Below are 24,451 nucleotides of genomic sequence, written 5' to 3' on the forward strand. Positions count from 1 at the left end.
TTTTGATTTAATTATTTTATTACAGAATAATTACATATGAATACACAATTTTTATATCTTCATTTATTTCTGTTGTCCTTCACTCATTTCACACTACTTAGGTTTATATTTACGACATCCGGGGCAAACAACATTGTCTTCTGTGACACCACACTCTTCATAAGCCCAGCCACAACATTTCGTACACTGTGCCCGTTTCTCCCCGTGTTTGTCTTCAGAAAAGCGCCCAGTGCAGAACAGACACTCTGCGTCATCGTCATCACTGATGTCTGAATCCCCACTGTCATCAAGATGGACGTCGTATGCGGAGTCACTAGACGATTCTTCTGCTTTAGGTCTACGATTTGAAGGTTTTCCACTCTTCTCCCGAAATAACTTTCTGGCTGCTTTCTTAGCTTCAGCCTCTGATTTCTTCTGCTTAGATTCTTGCAATTGCTTCACATAAGGAGTTGAAGTTAGTAACGCAGCAGAGCGCGAAAGCGGTGTTTCACTTATTTGACTGTCTCCAAGTGGTTTTGCAATGTGTGGAAGACGTCTGACGTCTGATGTCTGCAGGGCTGACAGCTTTACCATGACCATCAGTAGTTTCATTTTCGTTTTTGTCATCTCTTTCTTGAAGAGCGTCAGCATGGCGATGAATTGAAAATTCATGTTCCCTAAAGATGTTTCTGTTGCATGTGATGAGACCTGTTTTTCTGAAGGTATTCACAGATGCTTCTACTGCTTCTGCTCGGTTGTAAGCTGCCCCAAACAACCTGGCTATTAATAACGGGGTGATAACACGACCTGGGTTACTTGCCAACCAAATTTCTATCTCTTGGGCGAAGTAGGTTTTCAAAGTCCCCATAAATCCGACGTCGGTGGCTGCATTTTATGTGTTGAGTGAGGTGGCAAACATACGATGTGAACAATGTTTTCACGTGCTTTATCTAACACATCGAGATTCTTTGTGTGGGAATAACTTTCCCTCAATATGCGATAGATATCGTAATATGCGACACTGTCACATATTTGGATCCCCATACTATCGCTTATTAGGAATTTCGCCATCTTACACAAAGAAACACGCACTTGTTAACAACGTTTGTTGAAAAGTAAACCTAATTGTCAATAATTATAGGTAATACCGTCACAAATAAGAACTATAAAAGAGTGCAGTAATATCCACTCTCCTTTAAGTTGAAATATTGTCTTAACACCGATGTAGGCAAAACTCCAAACACAAGAAATTTTGTATCAGCCTCTACGTACTGTGTCCGGCTCAACTATGGCGTCCTATTCGCTGTGTCGTCGTCTGGCACGCAATAGACTTGTTTAAGAAACTCTCCACCAGAGTGCAACCTCTAACATGAGCACAGTTGGGGTGTCTCATATTAGGGAACTATCGCATAATAGGCATCTTTCCTCTACGAGCCTGTGTGTATCAACAGCAGTTCGTGATATCAGTGAAGAATTTGTGATGGGAAGCCTTGCAGCACATTATCTGGGATGTGGAGTTCACTACAAATGTAGACGTAACTTAAGCATTTCCACAGGGAGTTATGTTGAGATCATTCCTGTTCATATTGTATATTAATGACCTGAGATACATTGAGACTTTAGGTATTTTACAGATTATCTACTGTATTCAGGCAACGGCCTTGCCGCAGTGGCTACACTCGTTCCCGTGAGAGCACCAAAGTTAAGCGCTGTCGGGCGTGGCCGGCTACCTGGATGGGTGACCATCCAGACTGCCACGCGCTGTTGCCATTTTTTGGGGTTCACTCAGCCTCGTGATGCCAATTTAGGAGCTACTTGATCAAATAGTAGCGGCTCCGGTCAAAGAAAACCATCATAACGACCGGGAGAGCGGTGTGATGACCACACGCCCCTCCTATCCGCATCCTCAGCTGAGGATGACACGGCGGTCGGATGGTCCCGATGGGCCACTCATGGCCTGAAGACGGAGTGCTTTACTGTATTCAAGTACTATCTGAAAAAAAATTACTTCAAAATATACAGTCACATCCTCGTCTCATCATTCGTAGCGCTGTGAGTTCAGAAAGCATACTACTGTCACACCAACACCTATTAACGATAGTACGATGGCATGTTGAACGGAATTTGTGACTAGATTCGAGATTTTTGTTAAGGGACACGCAGCGCACTATCCGTCCACGGATTCACATCGAAGGATTTTCATCCTCTGTCCCAGGTGGGATCGCCACCAGAGCGCATTACTGTTGTTAGCGTTCAGTTTTGTTATCAGGTCTGGTAGGGTACAACGGATGTCTGTCCTATGGGTCGTGAGGATTATTTTCTCTCATGTTTTTGTAGATACTTCAGGGGGTAGGACGTCAAACGGGCCGACTTGGAGCAGGAGAGGCATCACAGGACATTTTAATTTCCACTGTCTAGAATTTTACATGTAAATTCATAAAACTTTGTCAGGATGACCAGGAAGGATTCAGAATTCACACTCGTAGCAGCGGATGTTCAAAAACATAACAAAATAATTTTTTTTACGTGTGAAATTTCATCATTTTTTCACTTACTATTGGCTGCATTTGTTGCTATAGGTACACTTTTCTTCATAAGTAAGAGACTGTTCGATGTATTTTGCACAGCATACAAACCATACTTACAGGTGTCTGAAACTCTAGAATCTGTTTAATTTATGAAAAAATGACAGAGCTGTTACGTTTTAAACTTTATGTTAAAAAAAATCAAATTTTGTAGTTAATTATCTCAATTTTTAGCACAGTTTTTAATAGATTTGGAAAATTCTGGAGCTTCATACATCTGTAAGTATAGTTTGTATGCTGTGCAAAATTCATCAAAGGATCTCTGTTACTTGTGAAGAAAAATGTACCTATAGCATCAAATGCAGCCAATAGTAAGCGAAAAAATGATGAAATTTCACATGTAAAAAAATTTATTTCGTTATGTTTTGAACTTCCACTGCTATGAGTGTGAATCCCGAGTCCTTCCTGGTCATGCTGACAAAGTTTATCAATTTTTCTGTAAAAGTATGGACAGTAGAAAATAAAATGTCCCGTGTTGCCTGTCATTCTCCCACTAGACTCGTTTGACGTCCTACCCCCCCCTAAAATCTCGTTTTTGCAGTGTGTAGCTAGTGACAGCCCAAACAAATCCTACTGTTCACATATTTCTTACGACGCTCAACGTCGACGAAAAGCGCCGGTTTGTTTTCCATTACGAAGAAAATGGCTCTTATGTCGGAGTAATACGTGAACGTTCGATACAGTGGTCCAACATTTGTCTACTTTGTTATTCCTTTCATCGATTTATATTAATAAGGACAGTGAAACACATAGAATAAATAGCAATCCAGTAGCGACTGAGCAGCGCTTCTGCGTGGCTCTAGCAGTCACCGATGGGCGGGATAATACTTTCGCTCCTGGAGAACTGGTTATTCTTCGGGTTTTACAGTTCCTATTAAAACACATCGACACAACGAAAATCCCAGGAGACTAATTTTAGGACCGCTCTATAGAATGGGCACGTAAAAAATATCATTTTCCTTGAAACGGAAAACAAACGACGCTTTCCGTCGTCGTTTGGCCTCGCACATAAGACTGAGCAGAATTTGGGTTCATGTCAGCTACACGTAGTAAAAAAGAAATTGCAAAAAATATTTGGGGAGCCACCAGAGAAAATGCCCCCGGCGTATGTAAGGAGACACTCCCCGAATAAGAGAGTGTGGACAGGGTCAGATGCTGAGTAATCATTGTCATATACACGAATGTGCCACGTACTCTTGTTGGCCTGCGTTATCAGCGTCTGACACAGTTCGAAAGCGACCTCATTTTGGGTCTCAATTTAGCTGGCTGGTCGAATCGTGCAGTATCCAGGTATCTGGGGTATATGACAGGAAACCAGAAGTTCTATTTATAGAAACCTGAGGGTAAACATACTTCTCATTAATGTTCCGGTCGACCACGTCGAAACACCACAGGGTAGGACAGTCGTATTTTGCATCAGGCACATTGTAACCCTTCACATCTTCACCTGTCGTCCAAAAACAAATAATGGACGCCCTGCAACACTCTGTGATACCCCACACCACTGTTCGGAGGCTAGCGGCAGCCGGGCTTGCGGATTACTGTCCCAATCGTAGGCGGCTGTAAGCACCGCGATACAGTGTCGTAACTGGGAAGTATGGACTGTTATACAATGGGATCGCTTTGTGGTTAGTGATAAATCGCAGTTTTGCTCTACCTTGGATCGCCATCGTCAGGGAGTATGAAGGGGATCTGTGGGAAGTTCCATTCTCGCAATGTTTTGGGGATGCACAACGGTGGTACTCATAGCGTCATGGTGGGAGAAGCTGACAGCTTGTAAGGATTGAGGGAACTGTGACAGCACAATGGCACGTCACTGACCTATCACATGAGACAGTATCGTGGTACCATTTTTCAACAGGACAAAGCTTTCCACACGTGACACTTACCTCTAAGCACTGTCTGTCTGATGTTGAGGTACCCCTGTGACCACAAATAACCCCAAGTATGATCCCCAGAGAACGGGTATGTCACGAGCCTAAGACATCAACTCATCGTAAGTGCCAATATACAGGATTTTAAGGACCAGGTACCACAGTTGCGGGTCAGCTTGCCTCACTAGACGATACAAAGCGTTCATAAAGCCCTTCCCCATCGAATCAGCGCGACCTCATAATGATAAGTGGGCTCATATTTCCAAAAATAGTTCAAATGGCGCTGAGAACTATGGGACTTAACTTCTGAGGTCATCAGTCCCCTAGAACGTAGAACTACTTAAACCTAACTAACCTAAGGACAGCACACACATCCATGCCCGAGCAGGATTCGAACCTGCGACCATAGCGGTAGCCCGGTTCCGGACTGTAGCGCCTAGAACCGCTCGACCACACCGGCCGGCGCTCATATTTCCAAGTTCTTCGTAAATTTCACTTGGCTTTGTGAGTACTGAAATAATATCACATACCCTGTCAGCTGATGAAGTCTCTTTTCGTTTTCTCCTCCTCTTCAGGTTTCTATAATTGTTTCTCAGGCAAGTTGCATGCAATGAAAATCATCATAATTAGGCACACTTCAGTGGGACACTGGGAAGTGTGACTCGCTATCAATGATGTAAATTTATGGCCTAGCGAACAGTATCGATATTAACCTCAAAATTTTGCAGACGGTGAAGTTAACTTACAATGATATAATGTCTGCAAAAAGTTCAACATATATTCAGTCGTATCTCCACCTCATCACTCTGTGGTGTAGTCTCATTTGTCGAACCACTATCACACATTCATTTATTAACTAAAGATCAAGCGCAAGTGGTATAAAATTAAATTTGTGACTCGAGTGAGAATTACGTGGTAGGAAAGATGCAGCACATTATCGTGAATGGCAAGATATTGACAGACTCGAGGAGACATTACTTTGAGACTCTTCCTGTTTACTAGTGTGTTAAAGGTCACACAGCATCATTAGTACTTCATTTTTCTGGTTTAAAGTTCATTTTTACTGTGTTCTCTTTCAGATAAATATATTTCGGAAAAGTATCTGCGTCAGGAAACACAATTTTTTCTCTACATTCATACATGCTTCAGTGAGCTTCCACCATTACTAATGTAACATATACAATTAAAAATAAGCGTAGGCTTCCGTGGCCGTTTCAGTGAAATTCTTACGGGCACGTGACCGCATTTTTAGTGCGTAAAATTGAGCACTCTCTTGGCCACTGTTACAAATGGCCTTCGTCAGGGTGTTTTGCTGACTATCAGCAATATCTTGAGGAAGCCCATTTGCAACAGTAACGGTAGCGTCGCACGACCTTGTGTAGTGATAATGCGATCACATTACTGATAGCACAGTGTTGATCATGTATCTGTATGTCACCTACAGTACAGCTGATGTCTGTGGTACATTTTATGATCTGAAACTTTCGGTATACATTTCCCATAGTAATTTCTAGCTAACCTGTATTGCAACTGTCTTAACGTGCCAACAGGTATAGGTAGTGATCAGAAAAAATGTGCTGAAATATTCAGCCAGATCTTGATGATTATTTAAATTGGTGTAGTTATTGGGAAACCACTTTAAATATGTCGAAACGTGAAGTGGACGTACATACGTGCGTGCGTACGTACGTACGTACGTACGTATTGAACTGGGGCCTAGAACCAACGGAGCGGCTTCGTCTCCGCCGTTGCCCTCAGAGGCACACAACCTCATAACAGGCTACAGCAGTCCACTCACACCATCGCCACCCACACCGAACCCAGTGTTATTGTGCACTTCGACCCCCAGTGGATCCCCCGAGTACATCTCATTCCAGACGAGTGTGACAACAATGTTTGCGTGGTAGAGTAATTATGGTGTACGCGTACGTGGAGACAGTGTTTTCGCAGCAATCAACGACATAGTGCAACTGAGGCGGAATAAGGGGACGCACCCGCATTCGCCGAGGCAGATGGAAAACCGCCTTAAAAACCATCCACAGACTGGCAGGCACACCAGACCTCGACACTAATACGCCAGGCGGATTCGTGCCAGGGACAGGCACACCTTCCCGTTCGGGAAACAGTGCGTTAGACCGCACGGATAGACGGGCGGGCCGAATGATCAAATAATGTATGTCTTAAGTAAATCAGGAGGAACACCTCGTAATAGTGGTATTATGCTGTGAAAACGACACTTTCTGGGATATTGCTGGAGTATGTGCGAGCAACATCACATCGGGCAAACAAGGAATATCCAACATTTAAAAAGAAGGATAACACGAATTATCACTGGTTTGTCGATCTTTGAGAGGGTGTCCAGGAATTGCCGAGGAACCAATACGAACGAACACTAGAAGACGGACGCCTGCTACCGCTGGAGAGCCTACTTAAAGAATTAAAAGACCCCGTATTAAACAAAGAATCGAGAAATACACTTTATACCCCTAAGAACGCGTAGCTTCACTTCCAATAACATTCCAATTTAAACACCAATTTTGTCTATATTTATTATGGTTATCGTGCTTCAGTAATAGAAGAGGCCATGTTGCAGAAAATGTGAAAGTAAAATATGAAACGGGAAAGCCATTCCAGAGCTGTGGAAGTACAAGATTATTATCGTAATGACTTGCATAGACTTCCTGTAAGTTTATCTATGTTATCAACTATTACTGACGTTTTTGTATCATATTTACCTCCCAGTATAGTATTGATTCAGCAGAGGTCACAAAGCACAGTAAATCTAGAGCACTCGACCAGCTTTCACGCACGTAACTTACTACAAACATCCCCTTTCCCACAGAGCGCTGGGATGTATAGAACGGGAAAGAAGGCGATTTGTGCTATCAGCGGGATATTTTGTGGAGCTAAACCCCGTAGTCGGCTACTGTACCATGTACCACGGTAATAGGAGTATCAGGGAATTAAATTATCTTTGCCATAATTCTGGAAAAGCTCAGGACAAAGTAAGAGCAGTTCAACGGAATGGACAGAGCGTTAAAAGAATTGTAAGATGCTCATTATCAACATGGTTAATGAAGTATAGTCGAACTAAGTCAGTCGATACTGAGCCAATTAGTTTACACAATGGGACACTGAAAGTAGTAGATGTGTTATCTGCTCAGTAAACTACAGAGAATGCTGACTGGCTGTAGCGAGAACAGCACTCCTGCAAAAATAAATTAATTTACATCGAATATAATTTTAATTATTAGGACGTTTTTTTCTGAAGGTTTTCTGTGGAATGTAGGGTTGGACGGCAGTGGAACGTCGATAATAAAAAGTTCGGGCAAGCGGAGAACCCTATGACATGTGGTACTTGTACGACACAAGAATTGGGAAATTAGAAGAGTTGATTGGGTAACTAAAGAGGAGATACTGAGTCGAAGCTGTTACAAAGGAAATTTGGTGAAAACTTCACTGAAAGAAGGGATGAGATGGCAGGAACATTGCTACGGATGGCTTCGTAGATTTGCTATGGACATTTGTGTTTGTGCGTGTGTTCCGGAGCGGCGGGGTTGGAGGGGGAGGAGCAAGAAATGTAGTAGGAGACCAGTGTGGGATCATGTCAGCGGGTTGAAACGGATATAAGTAGCAATAGCTATGCAGGGATGGAAAGACATGCACAGGATGGACTAGCGTGGACACCTCCATGAGATAACTCTCTGGAATGCTGACCACAAGAACGCATATTATCTGTAAATAAAATGTAGTTTTTACTTGCTATCTATTAAATGTACCTAGGTCTTTTGTTGCCTTGCGTAGCCTGCACTACTCTGATTTGTGATGTAATCTAAATGATGTAAATGAACCTGTATAATCATTGCATATTAGGTATAATGTTTCAGCGGAACCATACTGTCCTCTACAAAAGATTTTACATCACTGTCAGTTGAGTGTCCTATCTTCCAGTAAAAGTTAATATTATTTAATGTGAAAAGGAAACTGGATTTGTATACTGTATTGGGTAACAGGTACCCACACGAGTATGTATTTAGTGAGTCTGGTATTCAATAAAACAGGAAGTCACGAACAAAAATACGGCACTTGTTGTAGAATCGATATCTAACTAAAAGGAAAATTTACATTATCATGCGAACACATTTCTGTGTGCAGCATTCATCGGAAAGCGATCATTCATATGCAGTACCTCTGTTAAACCTGAAAGACAGCAGATTGTTAGAACTGTATCACGGCTTGCGAATATTTCAGAACGGTCATATGTTATGTCAAGTGGGACAAAGTTAAACTGTCACAAAGTCTACTACACTTTTTTAAACCTTCTGGAACTTTGGTTGTGACTCACCTGGCCCCACAGATCCATTCACGGACTGCGTAGATTAAATACTCCTTGAGGATATTCGTTCAGACACCTACTGGTATCCATGAAAACAACCATGAAGGCCTGCAGGTTAAATTGAGGATACTAATCAAAACGTGCAAGAGACATACTTATCAAATAATATACCTAGGTTTCTACAGTGAAAAAACTGTTTGTCCCCTGTAATCTAATGAGAGGAAGCCTTTGTGTTATTAATCTCCTCGAGACAGTCTCATACCAACCAGCAGCCAGAATCTCTCGCTTCCTTAAGCTAAGCACATAAAATCGTTCCAGATAGTTTTCCACATTATGCACCCGTGAATAGAACCGCAGTAACTATTTTACGTACCTTCTACATCTTGGACAACTGTCGCAAGTAGAAAAAAAGCACACTACTGTCGAGTCATTATTCTCCCTCCTCTACATCCTGGAGATCAGTTTTCCAGCTGGTTACGGTCCATTGGCGTCTTCTGGAAATCCAGGAGATACCGGCATTCAGCTCAGTCATATGAAAATCTTCCCTAGGTTGCAGTGAACTTTCACACCATTCTTAATGCCCAGAACCATTGCTCGAGAGAATATACGGACTGTGGGATAAGCTATTGAGTGTTCTCCGTTCCAAAAGACTCGGAGTGATGTATTAAATGCGTAACAGGAAACACCTGGCTTTCGTTCATGTATTATTTCTAGATTTAATGATATTAGTTCGGAAATGATTACTGCTTGTTTTCAGAAAATATTTAGCTAGTGCACTTTGCCGCCCGTAATTTTATAAATATACACACTGCCAGAATAATGAATTTTGTCGACATCACAGAAAACAAAATGTCATTAATATTAACAACATATCTGAACAAAGCTGTGCAGTTTTCTTTTTTGGGGCACCGGTTTAAAAATAACCTCTTCTCTCTCTCTCTCTCTCTCTCTCTCTCTCTCTCTCTCTCTCTCTCTCTCTCTCTCTCTCTCTCTCTCACACACTTTACTGCACACCATGTTACACGTTACTCCCCACCACCGTTAAACACACACACACACACACACACACACACACACACACACACACACATAGAGTATGTCCTTTAACATCGGAAATATCATTGTATGGCAATCACATTTTCCGAAGATCTGTTATTTCCCCCCTCTCGCACGCAGGCATTGCAATGAGACGACACAGGCAGTTACTTTTCCGTTTACAGTGTGTTCGAAAGCTCTTTATTAACTGATCTTATATGTAACACAGGCCATTTACGGAAGATGATGTGCTACTGAGTCTACGCCTTGGAAGTAAATTCTTACTGACATCTTGCTAATACACTGTGATACACAGCGCATTCATTCAGGCCGTTCTTTGCTACAGCTGTTAGAATTGTACGGCAATTTGAATAACTATTGTCAAAACGTATACGCCTGCTAAAATACGACCGCCTTTGACGTCAATAATCACATAACACGAATGCTTGCTTGCATGTTTATACAGGGTGAGTCAGGAGGACGTGTGCATGGTTTGAGGGGTCACAGTATTAGTGATTATGAAGAAACAGCTTCGTATACACACATGGCCTAATCAGAATGGTTTCCGAGATAGAGCACACTTAATATCGGTTTTGCAAATTTTACTTGAATAACTAGAAAACCACATCCTCCAGCAAAACGTGTTGCCGAACAAAATTAAGCTATGTTAAATTTGATACACTAAAGGTCGAGGACTAATAATTTGCGCAGACAGCGAGAGAATAGTGAAAATCTCGCGCGACGCACATGCCAGTTTGAGGTAGTTTCCCGACTTGATTGACCACAAGTGTTCTGTGTCAAACAGTTCGTCTCAATTTCCTCTACACTACTGTGGTACATTGTAAGCAATGACAATGTCAGAACGATCAAAAAATAAATAACAGTGTACATTAAATTAGTTCTGTCGGAAGCCGTTCGGAGCAGGGCAAATGTCCATATGAAGCTTTTCGTTCAGAATCTCTCATGCTGTCACCCCTCAAACCACGTACCTTTCCTCCTTAGATGTAAAATTAATCTGCGACTTCCTGCAGTAAAAATATACATGTCTGATGTGTTTCGTCCAGGTAAATTATGAAGAAAGAAACCAAAACAGAAGCACTGTGAGATAACGCAGTTATTTCTGGACGGTCGGCTGAAGGAAGTGCCAACCACCGACAAGCAATGTATAGTTACAGCATGTTATATTTGGATTAACTTGACAGCCGAGAACATAAAGAGAATAAGCCACAACAATTTGTATTGTAGGCATTTCTTTGTAGTGGCGCCAATTTATCTGATTGCTGCTAGCCCCTACTGCAATCTGAAACACAGCTGATGATGTGATCGGATAAATCCGTGCGCCATTGAGGCTTAGAACGTCCTTCCGCAAACTTTTTCAATTTTACGGATTATACAGAGTTGTCTCTAACTCAAGCAACCACAATTCGAGAGTTAGTCCAGGTACTTTTTCTGAGTATTCTGGTATAAGGGACTCTTGGCCATTGGTAGTTCATTACACAGTATTTCCATTCAGTTTGATTTCTTACTTCCCTTCACCTTTGTATCTGTATTATACTGAAATTGCTTGTGCAAGAGTGTAAATATCGGCGTTATGCGTTGTGTGTCTTGTTTCGAAACAAAGATGTTGCATTCACTCACGGCATTTTAGGCTGACAAATGCAGTGTCCACTTTACTCGCTGTGCCGGCCGGAGTGGCCGAGCCGTTCTAGGCGCTACAGTCTGGAACCACGCGACCGCTACGGTCGCAGGTTCGAATCCTGCCTCAGGCACGGATGTGTGTGATGTCCTTAGGTTAGTTAGATTTAAGTAGTTCTAAGTTGTAGGGGACTGATGATCTCAGAAGTGAAGTCCCATAGTGCTCAGAGCCATTTGAACTATTTTTTACTCGCTGTCGTCGGGTTTTCATTCTTTACTGCTCGGTGCTGTCTCAGGTTTGATTTTCCGCCAGTGTTGCTACTTGTACGTTAACATTGTCAGCAGCAGCATGAAGAGGTGGGCGATATGCGACTCGTGTGTGGGCTCACCAAAAGCAGTGGAAGAGCCCCAAAACGACCTTACGCTAGCTGTTACACCAGCGACGGCAACCACATAACAGTACTTCTATACATTACTCTATGCTTTATATTGTGGGTTTGGTGATGCTTGCCGATTACAGGCGTTATCACTGTTGTGTGTCTATTTTCGCAGAAATAAGAGTAGCTGATGTAACAAACCGAATTATTTAAATCACGTTTTTGAACGATACCCCGAGCGAAAATATTCATGAATAACAGAAATTTTGTCGGTAAGTTCGGATATACTGTATAAGCTTGTGACGAAAATTGAAGAGCCGATACTACTACACTCTCTCTCTCTCTGCCTCCCTCAAACGTGTGTGTGTGTGTGTGTGTGTGTGTGTGTGTGTGTGTGTGTGTGTGTGTGTCACTATAGATCTTAACCGTCTTTTTCTAAAAGAGTTTGCAACGAGAATTGCTACTTGGATGCCATTACTGCATACCTGCCTTGCAACCACCTCCTGAACTGATTCAGATGAAATATGAGCGACGGCCGGCTGTCAGTGTGGACTCAACTCGACAGCAGTGACTGACAGCGCTTATCTACCGACAGCCTTGTTTTCCTGTATCACAAGTGATATTCAACGGCTACAATTGATTTTGTGCCATACCTACTGACTTTTCGGTTCTCCCACCTGTTCATGAATTCATTTCACAGTTAGTTAACATCTGCTCCGGAGGAGTACAAATGTAGATGATCAGTAAACCCTATATTCCTTAATGAATCGAGCTGCCGTGTACAAAACAGCATCTGACTTATGATTACTCTAGAAGTGAGATAATGTGTAAACTATTTGACGTTCAGCTTGAAAGCGAGAATAAGTATAGAGAAGGTTTTCACTAACGCTTAAACATTTTCCGAAGTTGTGGAGTTCTCTGAAGCCAGACATTAGAGGGTAGTTTGCGATCCGCTTTAAACAAATGCTACTTTTTCACGCATTTCAAAATTTATACGCGATAAGTCTTCATTTATGTATCATACTATTATACAATTTTGCAAATACACTCCTGGAAATGGAAAAAAGAACACATTGACACCGGTGTGTCAGACCCACCATACTTGCTCCGGACACTGCGAGAGGGCTGTACAAGCAATGATCACACGCACGGCACAGCGGACACACCAGGAACCGCGGTGTTGGCCGTCGAATGGCGCTAGCTGCGCAGCATTTGTGCACCGCCGCCGTCAGTGTCAGCCAGTTTGCCGTGGCATACGGAGCTCCATCGCAGTCTTTAACACTGGTAGCATGCCGCGACAGCGTGGACGTGAACCGTATGTGCAGTTGACGGACTTTGAGCGAGGGCGTATAGTGGGCATGCGGGAGGCCGGGTGGACGTACCGCCGAATTGCTCAACGCGTGGGGCGTGAGGTCTCCCCAGTACATCGATGTTGTCGCCAGTGGTCGGCGGAAGGTGCACGTGCCCGTCGACCTGGGACCGGACCGCAGCGACGCACGGATGCACGCCAAGACCGTAGGATCCTACGCAGTGCCGTAGGGGACCTGCACCGCCACTTCCCAGCAAATTAGGGACACTGTTGCTCCTGGGGTATCGGCGAGGACCATTCGCAACCGTCTCCATGAAGCTGGGCTACGGTCCCGCACACCGTTAGGCCGTCTTCCGCTCACGCCCCAACATCGTGCAGCCCGCCTCCAGTGGTGTCGCGACAGGCGTGAATAGAGGGACGAATGGAGACGTGTCGTCTTCAGCGATGATAGTCGCTTCTGCCTTGGTGCCAATGATGGTCGTATGCGTATTTGGCGCCGTGCAGGTGAGCGCCACAATCAGGACTGCATACGACCGAGGCACACAGGGCCAACACCCGGCATCATGGTGTGGGGAGCGATCTCCTACACTGGCCGTACACCACTGGTGATCGTCGAGGGGACACTGAATAGTGCACGGTACATCAAAACCGTCATCGAACCCATCGTTCCCCCCAGGGGGTCAACAACTCTTTCGTGGATACGTGCGTGGTGAGCACGGGGCCCCGAGCCATTGCAGCCTTCTTTCTCTCCCGGGCTGCATTTCCTTTCCCTTCCCCTCCTTTCCCCTCCATACCCCTTTCCCCTCGCCCTCTCCTCTCCCTCTATTGGTGTCCTTGCTTATGTTGGCCCCCGCTATCCTCCTGGTTCTGTTGGTTTTACACTCCGGCTTTGTTGCGTAATCATCTCCTCCTTTTGGCATTCCTTGGTCCCCCTCTGGGGTTTGACCTCCATTCCAAAATTTCTCTTCCGTAGTGTGAGCCATTTGGGGAAGAGCACCTTACCTAGTGTCTCCGACGTGTGCCCTACTAGTACATTCCACCTTTTCTTTTACGTCGTTGTCTGATGCTAGGGTGCATAGCCAGCACGGTAGCCAGCCCGTGTGGTGGGGTCGCTATGTACCCTTTTGGTTGAGCCCCCTGAACACACAGGGATCACACTTCTGATACCTGAGCTGTGACCTCCTCATGCATGCCTTGGAGTGGTTGCTCGTCATCCTGGAGCATCGGAACTCCCAGCAATGGCCGCCGTGCCAGACGGCCCTTGCTGTGGCTGGGTGGCGCCCGTGAGGAGAGCCCCTGATCGGAGTGAGTGGTATCAGGGCGGACGCTATGCAGATGAAACGCATACGGGTCCAAAACTCTGGCCGCTCTTCTGCGGCCGTCTCTCTGCGTGGTACTGATTCCTCAAGTGCTGCTTCTCTTGCCCCTTCGGCCTTCCCTTCCGTGGCTACCCCCTGGGAGGAGGGTCAGGCCCGTCGTCTAGGGGCAAAACCTTTCCCCCGTTATCTAGTTTGCACCAGGACTGATGGAGATACTTTCACCAGTGTCAAACCTTTATTCTTTGTGGAACACATTGAAGACAAGTTCGGCGAAGTGGACTCCCTGAGCAAGATGCGGTCGGGTTCGTTACTGATAAAAACTGCTTCGGCTGCCCAATCTGCGGCCCTTCGTGCCTGTACCCATCGTGGCACAATTCCTGTGTCCATTACCCCTCACCAGTCTCTAAATATGGTACAAGGTGTGATTTTTCACAGAGACCTCATCCTTCAAACTGATGAGGAACTTCGGGACAATCTCGGACGGCGGGGTGTTCACTTTGTTCGACGTGTTCAGAAGGGTCCTAAAGATAATCGTATTAATACTGGTGCCTTTATCCTGGCCTTTGAAGGGGATACCCTTCCTGAGAAAGTTAAGATTATGGTCTATCGCTGTGATGTGAAGCCGTACATCCCACCTCCTATGCGGTGTTTTAAGTGCTTGCGTTTTGGCCACATGTCTTCTCGCTGTACCCAGGACCCTCTCTGTGGTGACTGTGGACGTCCACTCCATGAGGGGAGTCCCTGTGTTCCCCCTCCTGTATGTGTAAATTGTCATGGTAGTCATTCTCCACGTTCAGCAGATTGCCCAGTCTATAAGAAAGAAAAAAAATATACAGGAGTATAAGTCTCTTGATCGTTTAAGTTACACAGAGGCCCGTAAGAAATATGCACGATTGCACCCTGTATCCATGACATCTAGTTACGCCTTGGTTGCCTCTTCATCCCTTCCACCCCCTTCCTTACCCCCATCCCGGACCCCTCTCCTTCCCCCCTCCCCTGCGGCTCCCACACCTTCTCCTCTGGGCGCCGCTCCCCTTCCCCAGCCGGAGAAGTGTCCCACTCCTTCGGCGTCTGCCGGTCAAGGGCGCCTCTCCCGGGATGCCCCTTCCCGGCACCTTCCAGGTCAAAGGTCTGCTGCAGCGTGGCGACCGCGAGAGCCGCGGTCTATCGGCCCCCAGGTCGCCCGGTCTCTTTCTGTTCCTGATCTTGCTGCAGCTGGCTCCATTATGCCACACAGCCCTCCTCGATCTCAGCCTGAAAAGAAGAAGAAACATAAGTCCCGGGACAAAGAGCCTCTGGTGTCACCGGAGGTCCCTTCCCCGGCTTCACAACCGGATTCTGACCTGTCGTTTATGGATGTCGCCCCCTCCCTGTCGGTGACGGGTGGGGACCCCGCGGTATGACTGGATTTAGCGTGTTCAGCCCTCATTTAAACCATCGTTCTGTGGTTCTCCAATGGAATTGTAATGGCTACTATCGTCACCTTCCGGAATTGAAATCCCTTCTTTCGTCCTACTCAGCAGCTTGTGTGGTTCTCCAGGAATCTCATTTTACTGATGCTCACTCACCGACCCTCCGTGGGTTCCGTGTTTTCTGTCGAAATCGGGTCGGACCCTTGCGGGCTTCTGGTGGCGTTTGTACGTTGGTCCGTACAGACATTGCTAGCACGTGGATTCCTCTCCAAACTACATTGGAAGCGGTTGCTGTTAGGGTCCACCTAGACTCTGCAGTCACAGTATGCAATCTTTATCTCCCTCCTGACAGGACTCTTACACCTGCTGCCTTAACCACCCTTCTTCAGCAACTTCCTCCTCCCTTCCTCCTCCTTGGGGATTTTAATGCTCATCATCCTTTGTGGGGCAGTGCCTTTCCATCTAGACGAGGTCTTCTTATAGACCAATTTATTGCAGACCACGACCTGTGCCTTCTTAATGATGGCTCCCCTACGCATTTCAGTGCTGGTCATGGTACCTTTTCTGCCATTGATCTTTCTCTTTCTTCTCCCTCTCTCCTCCCTTCATTACACTGGTCGCCACACGACGACCTTTGTGATAGTGACCATTTCCCGTTGATTATCACGCTCCCTTCCCGCTCCCCGATGGACAGGTTACCTCGTTGGTCTTTCCACCGCGCCGATTGGCCTCTATATACTGCACAGGTCTTGTTTTCTCCCTCTTTGTCGGGTTGTATTGTTGACGTCCTACGTGACGTGTCTGACGCGATTGTTCGCGCTGCTAGCCTTGCTGTCCCGCGCTCATCTGGACCATTTCGTCGCCGGCAAGTCCCGTGGTGGAGTACGGCCATTGCCATTGCCATCCGTGAACGCCGTCGAGCTTTGCAACACTTTAAGAGGCACCCATCTGTAGCCAGCCTTTCTACCTTTAAGCGCCTTCGCGCTAAAGCCCGTTATTTAATCAAACAGAGCAAGCGGATATGTTGGGAACGATTCGTTTCTTCCCTTGGTTCCACTGTCCCTCTGTCACGGGTATGGGCTACACTTCGCTCTCTCCAAGGTTGCCATCGGCAGTCCACTCTCCCAGGCCTTCACCTCCCAGATGGCATTTGTACGGACCCATTAGTTCTCGCAGAACATCTTGCGACCCATTTTGCAGTGGCATCAGCGTCGGCCTCCTATCCAGCTGCTTTCCTTCATCAAAAACAGCAGGCTGAAGCTGTCACCTTATGTTTCACCACTTGTGAGTCAGAATCTTACAACGAACCTTTCACTGAATGGGAATTTCTTTCTGCTCTATCTTCTTCTCATGATACGGCCCCTGGCCCAGATTCCATTCATAACCAGCTGCTTCAACATCTCAGTGCTCCACAACGGCACCATCTTCTTCGGGTGTTTAACCGTATCTGGCTCCAGGGTGACTTCCCTTCTCAGTGGAGGGATAGCATTGTGGTTCCTGTCCTTAAGCCTGGTCAGAACCCCCTATCTGTTGACAGCTATCGGCCGATTAGTTTGACCAATGTTGGTTGTAAGTTACTTGAACGGCTGGTAGCCCGTCGGCTCACTTGGGTCCTCGAATCTCGGGATCTATTGTCCCCTTACCAGTGTGGCTTTCGAGAGGGACGATCTCCAATCGATCATTTGCTTCGCTTGGAATCCGCAGTTCGGCAGGCTTTTTCCCAGCGCCGCCATTTGGTTGCAGTGTTTTTTGACCTTCGCAAGGCCTATGACACGGCCTGGCGCCATCACATCTTACTTACCCTCCATCAATGGGGTCTTCGGGGCCGACTCCCGATTTTTATCCGCCAGTTCCTGATCCATCGGTCGTTCAGAGTTCGAGTTGGTACTGCTTTTAGTTCTCCACAGGCCCAGGAGACGGGCATCCCACAGGGTTCTGTCTTGAGTGTCCTTCTTTTCCTCATTGCTATCGATGGACTTGTGGCCTCTGTCGGTCCCTTGGTTGCCCCTGCCCTGTATGTGGATGATTTCTGCATTTGGGTTAGTTCCTCCTCGATGCCATCTGCAGAACGGCAGCTCCAGGTGGCTATACGGCGTGCCTCTGCATGGACCCTCTCACACGGGTTTCAATTCTCTCCTTTAAAATCGCGGGTGGTCCACTTCTGTCGCCGTACTACGGTCCACCCTGATCCAGAGCTCTATCTCGCTGCACAAAGATTGCCTGTGGTTCCACAATTTCGTTTCCTAGGTCTTCTTTTCGACAACAAGCTCACTTGGCTGCCCCATATCAGACTCCTGAAGGTAGGTTGTTTCCGTAAACTCAATGTCCTTCGCTTCCTTGCCCACTCCTCCTGGGGTGCGGACCGTTCCCTCCTCCTCCGTCTTTATCGTGCTCTAGTTCTGTCACGTTTGGACTATGGTTGTCAAGTTTTTGGTTCAGCTGCTCCTTCCACACTGCACGTGCTGGATCCAGTCCACCATCGTGGTATCCGTTTGGCCACCGGTGCCTTCCCTACTAGCCCTGTTGATAGTCTCCTGGTTGAAGCTGGGATCCCCCCCCTTTCTGTTCGGCGGTCCCAGCTTCTGGTGTCTTATGCCCTTACTATCCGTTCTTCTCCCGCTCATCCTTCCTATTCTATCCTATTCCCAGACCATGGACGTCGCCTGCCTGACTCCCGCCCTCGGGCGGGTTTACCGGTTGGGCTGCGCCTTGCGTCTCTTAACCGTGATTTTCGGCTTCCTTCTTTGTCCTGTCTTCCTCGCTCCCTCCCCTCCACCCCTCCTTGGTTAGTTCCTCGGCCTCGAATTCGGATGGATCTCCGCCGCGGTCCGAAAGATTCCATCCCCCTGGTGGTGTTCCGTTCCTTTTTCCGCCAAATTTTATGGGAGTTTCGGGATGCTGTTGTTTTTTACACTGATGGCTCTAAATCTGCTGATCATGTTGGGTATGCCTTCACGTCCTTTGTTGGAACGGAAAATCATCTACTGCCACCCTCATGTGGGGTGTTTACTGCGGAATTGATGGCAATTTCCCGGGCCCTTACCTTTATTAAACAATCCCAACACAACCGCGTTTTGTTATGTACGGACTCGATGAGTGGCCTTCTTGCTATTGACCGGTGTTTTTCGCGCCATCCCTTGGTCTCTGCCATCCATGACCATCTCGCTGATCTTCACCGTGCTGCTTGTTCCATTGACTTCCTTTGGGTCCCGGGCCATGTGGGTATCCCGGGTAATGAGCTCGCTGATCGTTTGGCTGGGGGAGCAGTTACTTACCCCCCATTTTCTGTAACCCCTCCTGCAGCGGATTTACGGCTTCACATCAAATCTCACTTTGCACAGTCATGGGCCAATTCTTGGGAGGCTACTCCACTGTCTAATAAACTTCGTGCCATTAAGGTGAATCCAGGCCCATGGCGTTCTTCCTTTAGCCTCTCCCGCAAGGACTCGACAACACTGTGTCGTCTCCGCATTGGCCATACCAGGCTGACTCATGGTTTCCTTTTGCGTGATGAGCCACCCCGCTATGTGGTTGTGGAGCCTTCCAGTCAGTGGCCACATTTTGGTTGAATGCCCCCTTCTTTTGGCTCTGCGTGCTAAGTACAGACTCCCCCACACTTTACCTTTGATGTTGGCTGACGATTCCCGGATGGTCTCTCTGGTTCTAGGTTTCCTCCGGGAGAGTGGTTTTTATTCTCAGTTTTAAAGTTTTTAATCTCCCTCTGGTGTTGGGGCAGGGCGGTGAGTGTTTGGGTGTCTCCCACTGTAGGCAGTGTTCAGAGATTCCCGATTCACCTCCCTGACCGGAATCCTCTTTTCTTTCCCTTTTACTCTGTTTTTACCCCTTCTTTTTCAGGCTTGGTTAGTTTTTCTATTCTCGTACCTACTTTCTGCATTATAGCAGTTGTACCTTTTAAGTCACAGGTGGTCTTGCCTATGCTGCTTCAGCATAGTGTTGGGTTCGTTCTCTTCTGGGAAGATTGCTATCGAGAGGATACAATAGTAAAACGAACGGGAATGGATCGAGGCTCTGTTAGTAGTCAAGTAAACTAATTACGTGGCAAGAATCGGTCGCCAGCCTAATTAGGCAAATGAGTATTCAGTACTAGCATGATCCATAAACAAGGCTACCTTTGTGGGTTGACTTTACTTGATACTAAACTTATGTTTTGCTAATAAGATTCAGAACAGTAGCACCATTTAGCAAGTACTGTTCTAGTGCATTGGCTTGAACTACACTACAGAAGTATTAACGTGTTTAGGTTCAAATGGTTCAAATGGCTCTGAGCACTATGAGACTCAACATCTTAGGTCGTAAGTCCCCTAGAACTTAGAACTACTTAAACCTAACTAACCTAAGGACATCTCACACACCCATGCCCGAGGCAGGATTCGAACCTGCGACCGTAGCAGCCTCGCGGTTCCGGACTGCAGCGCCAGAACCGCACGGCCACCGCGGCCGGCAACGTGTTTAGGCAACAACTGGCTCTCAATAGCTCTTACTATCTGTACATAACAATAGGAAAAGGATGATAATCATAGGTAACGGATTAATAAGGATGGAGCTCTTATTGAATGGACAAGAGGTACCTTCATGAGTTTAATTACAGGAAATTATTACTCTTCAAATATTAGTGGGTTAATAGTACCTTTTTACTGAATATTACTTGCATTCTCAAGGAATGTTCACTGCCTTACGTTATTTACCTCCAGTGGAATGTGTGGCACCTGGAACTAGTATAGTTTAAATAATTATGGCCAGTTGCTTATTTTTGATAGCCGTTATTGTAAAACGACGTTTAAATTTGGCTCAACGCCCAGCCTGGTGAACCAGAATCAAATTCGGTGGTTGTTTCAGATCGTTGCCAATCACTTTAGTCAGAACACAAAATAGGAGAAACTGTTAACAACAGTACACATGAAACTGTAAACACTATTATTTCAACTTAAAAAATTTAGAAATGAATGGTTTAACTGTCCATCCATGAAAAATACATTGAGTATTTCAAATTTATACTCTCTAAATAATTAAATACAAGTACCTTACAACCCCATAAAGTTTAGTAAGTTTCGTTAAGGAAAATAATAGCTTTTCATTCCAGTAAAAGAGGTTACTCGGATTCATCATAGCACTTGGGATAGGAGACGGTCAGGGTAAGTGACTGAGGATCAAATATGGTGCCTCAACACAAAGTTTACAGAACACAATTATTACTGAAAATGAAACCAAGTAACTGGTCCATGCAATCATACAGTCCTCAACTGATAACGTGGGATGAAGTTTGTGACACCTACCGATCTCCTGTGCTATTCTGATAAGGACGGCAAAGATATCCATGGCTCCTCCTCTGTGACGAGCTCTGAAAATTATCATTTTAGTGTCAGATTTTCGTAGTACAGAGCTCATCAAAGTATGCTATGAATAATAAGCCGTATTAATTCCACATCCGATACTATATTATGCAATCTTGCAATTCTTCTCCCCTCTTTCAGTTCACAAGACGTGTACCCATTGACTGCTAGCCAACAACTGACTCATTCCACACAGGAGCCTTACAGTTCGAACGCCAAATCCACCTTTCCTGTTCCCTCCTAGCCAGTTCGGTTGCGGAGGGACTTCACTCCAGGTTTCACATGATTAAAAACCCACTTTCCCTATGTACGAACCAATGTTGTAATTAAATTTTTAGCTTTTACATTCTTTTATAGCACATTGAAATTAAGTTCATAAATTAATTGTAATTATATAAATTGTCCTAACTAAAGAATAAAACGTTTACATCGAAGTTATATCAAAGAGCATAGTTACACGGAACATCAAGTGAAAACAGAGAAATTATTTAGATAAGACCACAATTGGTATAAGGCCACTATAGGTAATATCGATAATTGTGTTACAACCCCTGTAAGATGTTATAAATCCAAGCTGCAACTCGGAGTAGGTGGCCCTGACATTTAGTAATACAGAAAAGCCATGGAAGACCATATTCTCACGGCGTAAAGAGTATTCTTTATCTCAGTTCAAGTGCTGCGGTTGATGAAGGATCGATGATTGTTTATTCCATTTTACTCGTTTAGCCATGTAGTGGTCTGGTGTCGCCCTTACCAACTAGGTGTGATAAATTCATTTAGTATTCTTAGACAAATTTTCTGTTCTTTGATTACAAACGAGAGACTCATTTTCGTACATAGTTCAGTACATTAGCGGTAAAGGTATTATAGCTGAGCACGTAACTTACTTGCCTCACACTTCAGTCTTTGTTGTGGGATACCGGAAGGTTAACATAGTTCATGTTGCTTGCACCGCTTCGGTCCTAATTTATATGTTCGTGACAACATTTTGGCGATGTGTGTTATTAAAACTAAATCTTTAATATCTGCCAGAATAACATAAGAAGTACCAATGTGCTTTTTTAATGAGTAACGCATTCTAGTTTTACAAATCCCGCTCAGCATGCAATGAATCTGCTCACATAACTCTGTAGTACTGAAAACGGTGTTTCATGTGCCATTACTATAAGAAGATAATAATTAGCATTGTATTAAGACTTCTCTTTCCTTTGTTGCAGGTTGTCATATTAGTACGACACTGCCACTATATCGCTGGCAGTGGTAAGTATACAGTTGCTTTATTATTTACTGAAACTTGAAAGCAGCTAAAAATGTGATAGGATTTTCCTCTTGAGTTTCGTTTCCTAGACTATTCGTCGTAAGGACCTAAAAAGAATTTACCCGCCTTCACGTGTAAAGGCACGGGAGGCAGCTGAAGCGCGATGCAAGTGAAGTATTTTTGAGATACTACATCGACTGCACTGTCATCCACTGCTCTGAATTCTTTATATTGAGAATATGGGGGAACAAATCTTAACGTCACCACCTGACGAACAAACTAATGAATATACACTCCTGGAAATTGAAATAAGAACACCGTGAATTCATTGTCCCAGGAAGGGGAAACTTTATTGACACATTCCTGGGGTCAGATACATCACATGATCACACTGACAGAACCACAGGCACATAGACACAGGCAACAGAGCATGCACAATGTCGGCACTAGTACAGTGTATATCCACCTTTCGCAGCAATGCAGGCTACTATTCTCCCTTGGAGACGATCGTAGAGATGCTGGATGTAGTCCTGTGGAACGGCTTGCATGCCATTTCCACCTGGCGCCTCAGTTGGACCAGCGTTCGTGCTGGACGTGCAGACCGCGTGAGACGACGCTTCATCCAGTCCCAAACATGCTCAATGGGGGACAGATCCGGAGATCTTGCTGGCCAGGGTAGTTGACTTACACCTTCTAGAGCACGTTGGGTGGCACAGGATACATGCGAACGTGCATTGTCCTGTTGGAACAGCAACTTCCCTTGCCGGTCTAGGAATGGTAGAACGATGGGTTCGATGACGGTTTGGATGTACCGTGCACTATTCAGTGTCCCCTCGACGATCACCAGTGGTGTACGGCCAGTGTAGGAGATCGCTGCCCACACCATGATGCCGGGTGTTGGCCCTGTGTGCCTCGGTCGTATGCAGTGCTGATTGTGGCGCTCACCTGCACGGCGCCAAACACGCATACGACCATCATTGGCACCAAGGCAGAAGCGACTCTCATCGCTGAAGACGACACGTCTCCATTCGTCCCTCCATTAACGCCTGTCGCGACACCACTGGAGGCGGGCTGCACGATGTTGGGGCGTGAGCGGAAGACGGCCTAACGGTGTGCGGGACCGTAGCCCAGCTTCATGGAGATGGTTGCGAATGGTCCTCGCCGATACCCCAGGAGCAACAGTGTCCCTAATTTGCTGGGAAGTGGCGGTGCGGTCCCCTACGGCACTGCGTAGGATCCTATGGTCTTGGCGTACATCCGTGCGTCGCTGCGGTCCGGTCCCAGGTCGTCGGGCACGTGCACCTTCCGCCGACCACTGGCGACAACATCGATGTACTGTGGAGACCCCACGCCCCACGTGTTGAGCAATTCGGCGGTACGTCCACCCGGCCTCCCGCATGACCACTATACGCCCTCGCTCAAAGTCCGTCAACTGCACATACGGTTCACGTCCACGCTGTCGCGGCATGCTACCAGTGTTGAAGACTGCGATGGAGCTCCGTATGCCACGGCAAACTGGCTGACAGTGACGGCGGCGGTGCACAAATGCTGCGCAGCTAGCGCCATTCGACTGCCAACACCGCGGTTCCTGGTGTGTCCGCTGTGCCGTGCGTGTGATCATAGCTTGTACAGCCCACTCGCAGTGTCCGGAGCAAGTATGGTGGGTCTGACACACCGGTGTCAATGTGTTCTTTTTTCCATTTCCAGGAGTGTATATTACTGACTGTCGTACGGAATTTCAGTTTACGACAACGTGAACAGTGCCTGTTAAGACTCATGTTATTCGTAGAGACTCAATAATCCATGAGATCTTTCTAAGTCTTTGTGTTTGCGTTTTATGCATTCAGAGGTGGGCATCTATGTAGTCAAATACTAAGATCACAACTTTGTAGGTATGGTGTCAAATTCCGCTTAAATCTGTAAGGACAGATTTAAGATGCCCATAGTTACTTGTAAGGTGTACGCTTTACATTATTCATTC

At 45.8% G+C, this 24,451-nt stretch overlaps 1 protein-coding gene across 1 annotated transcript in view; it reads left to right on the plus strand.

The window, feature by feature from the left end:
- The window catches only part of LOC124799029, an 851,840-nt gene that overhangs the window by 492,676 nt on the left and 334,713 nt on the right, over positions 1–24,451 (plus strand). Inside the window, exon 4 of the mRNA XM_047262565.1 lies at positions 22,430–22,472. Coding sequence (XP_047118521.1) covers positions 22,430–22,472 — 43 coding nt within the window. The remainder of the gene's footprint in view (positions 1–22,429; positions 22,473–24,451) is intronic.

Source organism: Schistocerca piceifrons, chromosome 5 (assembly GCF_021461385.2).
Source record: "Schistocerca piceifrons isolate TAMUIC-IGC-003096 chromosome 5, iqSchPice1.1, whole genome shotgun sequence".
NCBI classification, from domain to species: domain Eukaryota; kingdom Metazoa; phylum Arthropoda; class Insecta; order Orthoptera; family Acrididae; genus Schistocerca; species Schistocerca piceifrons.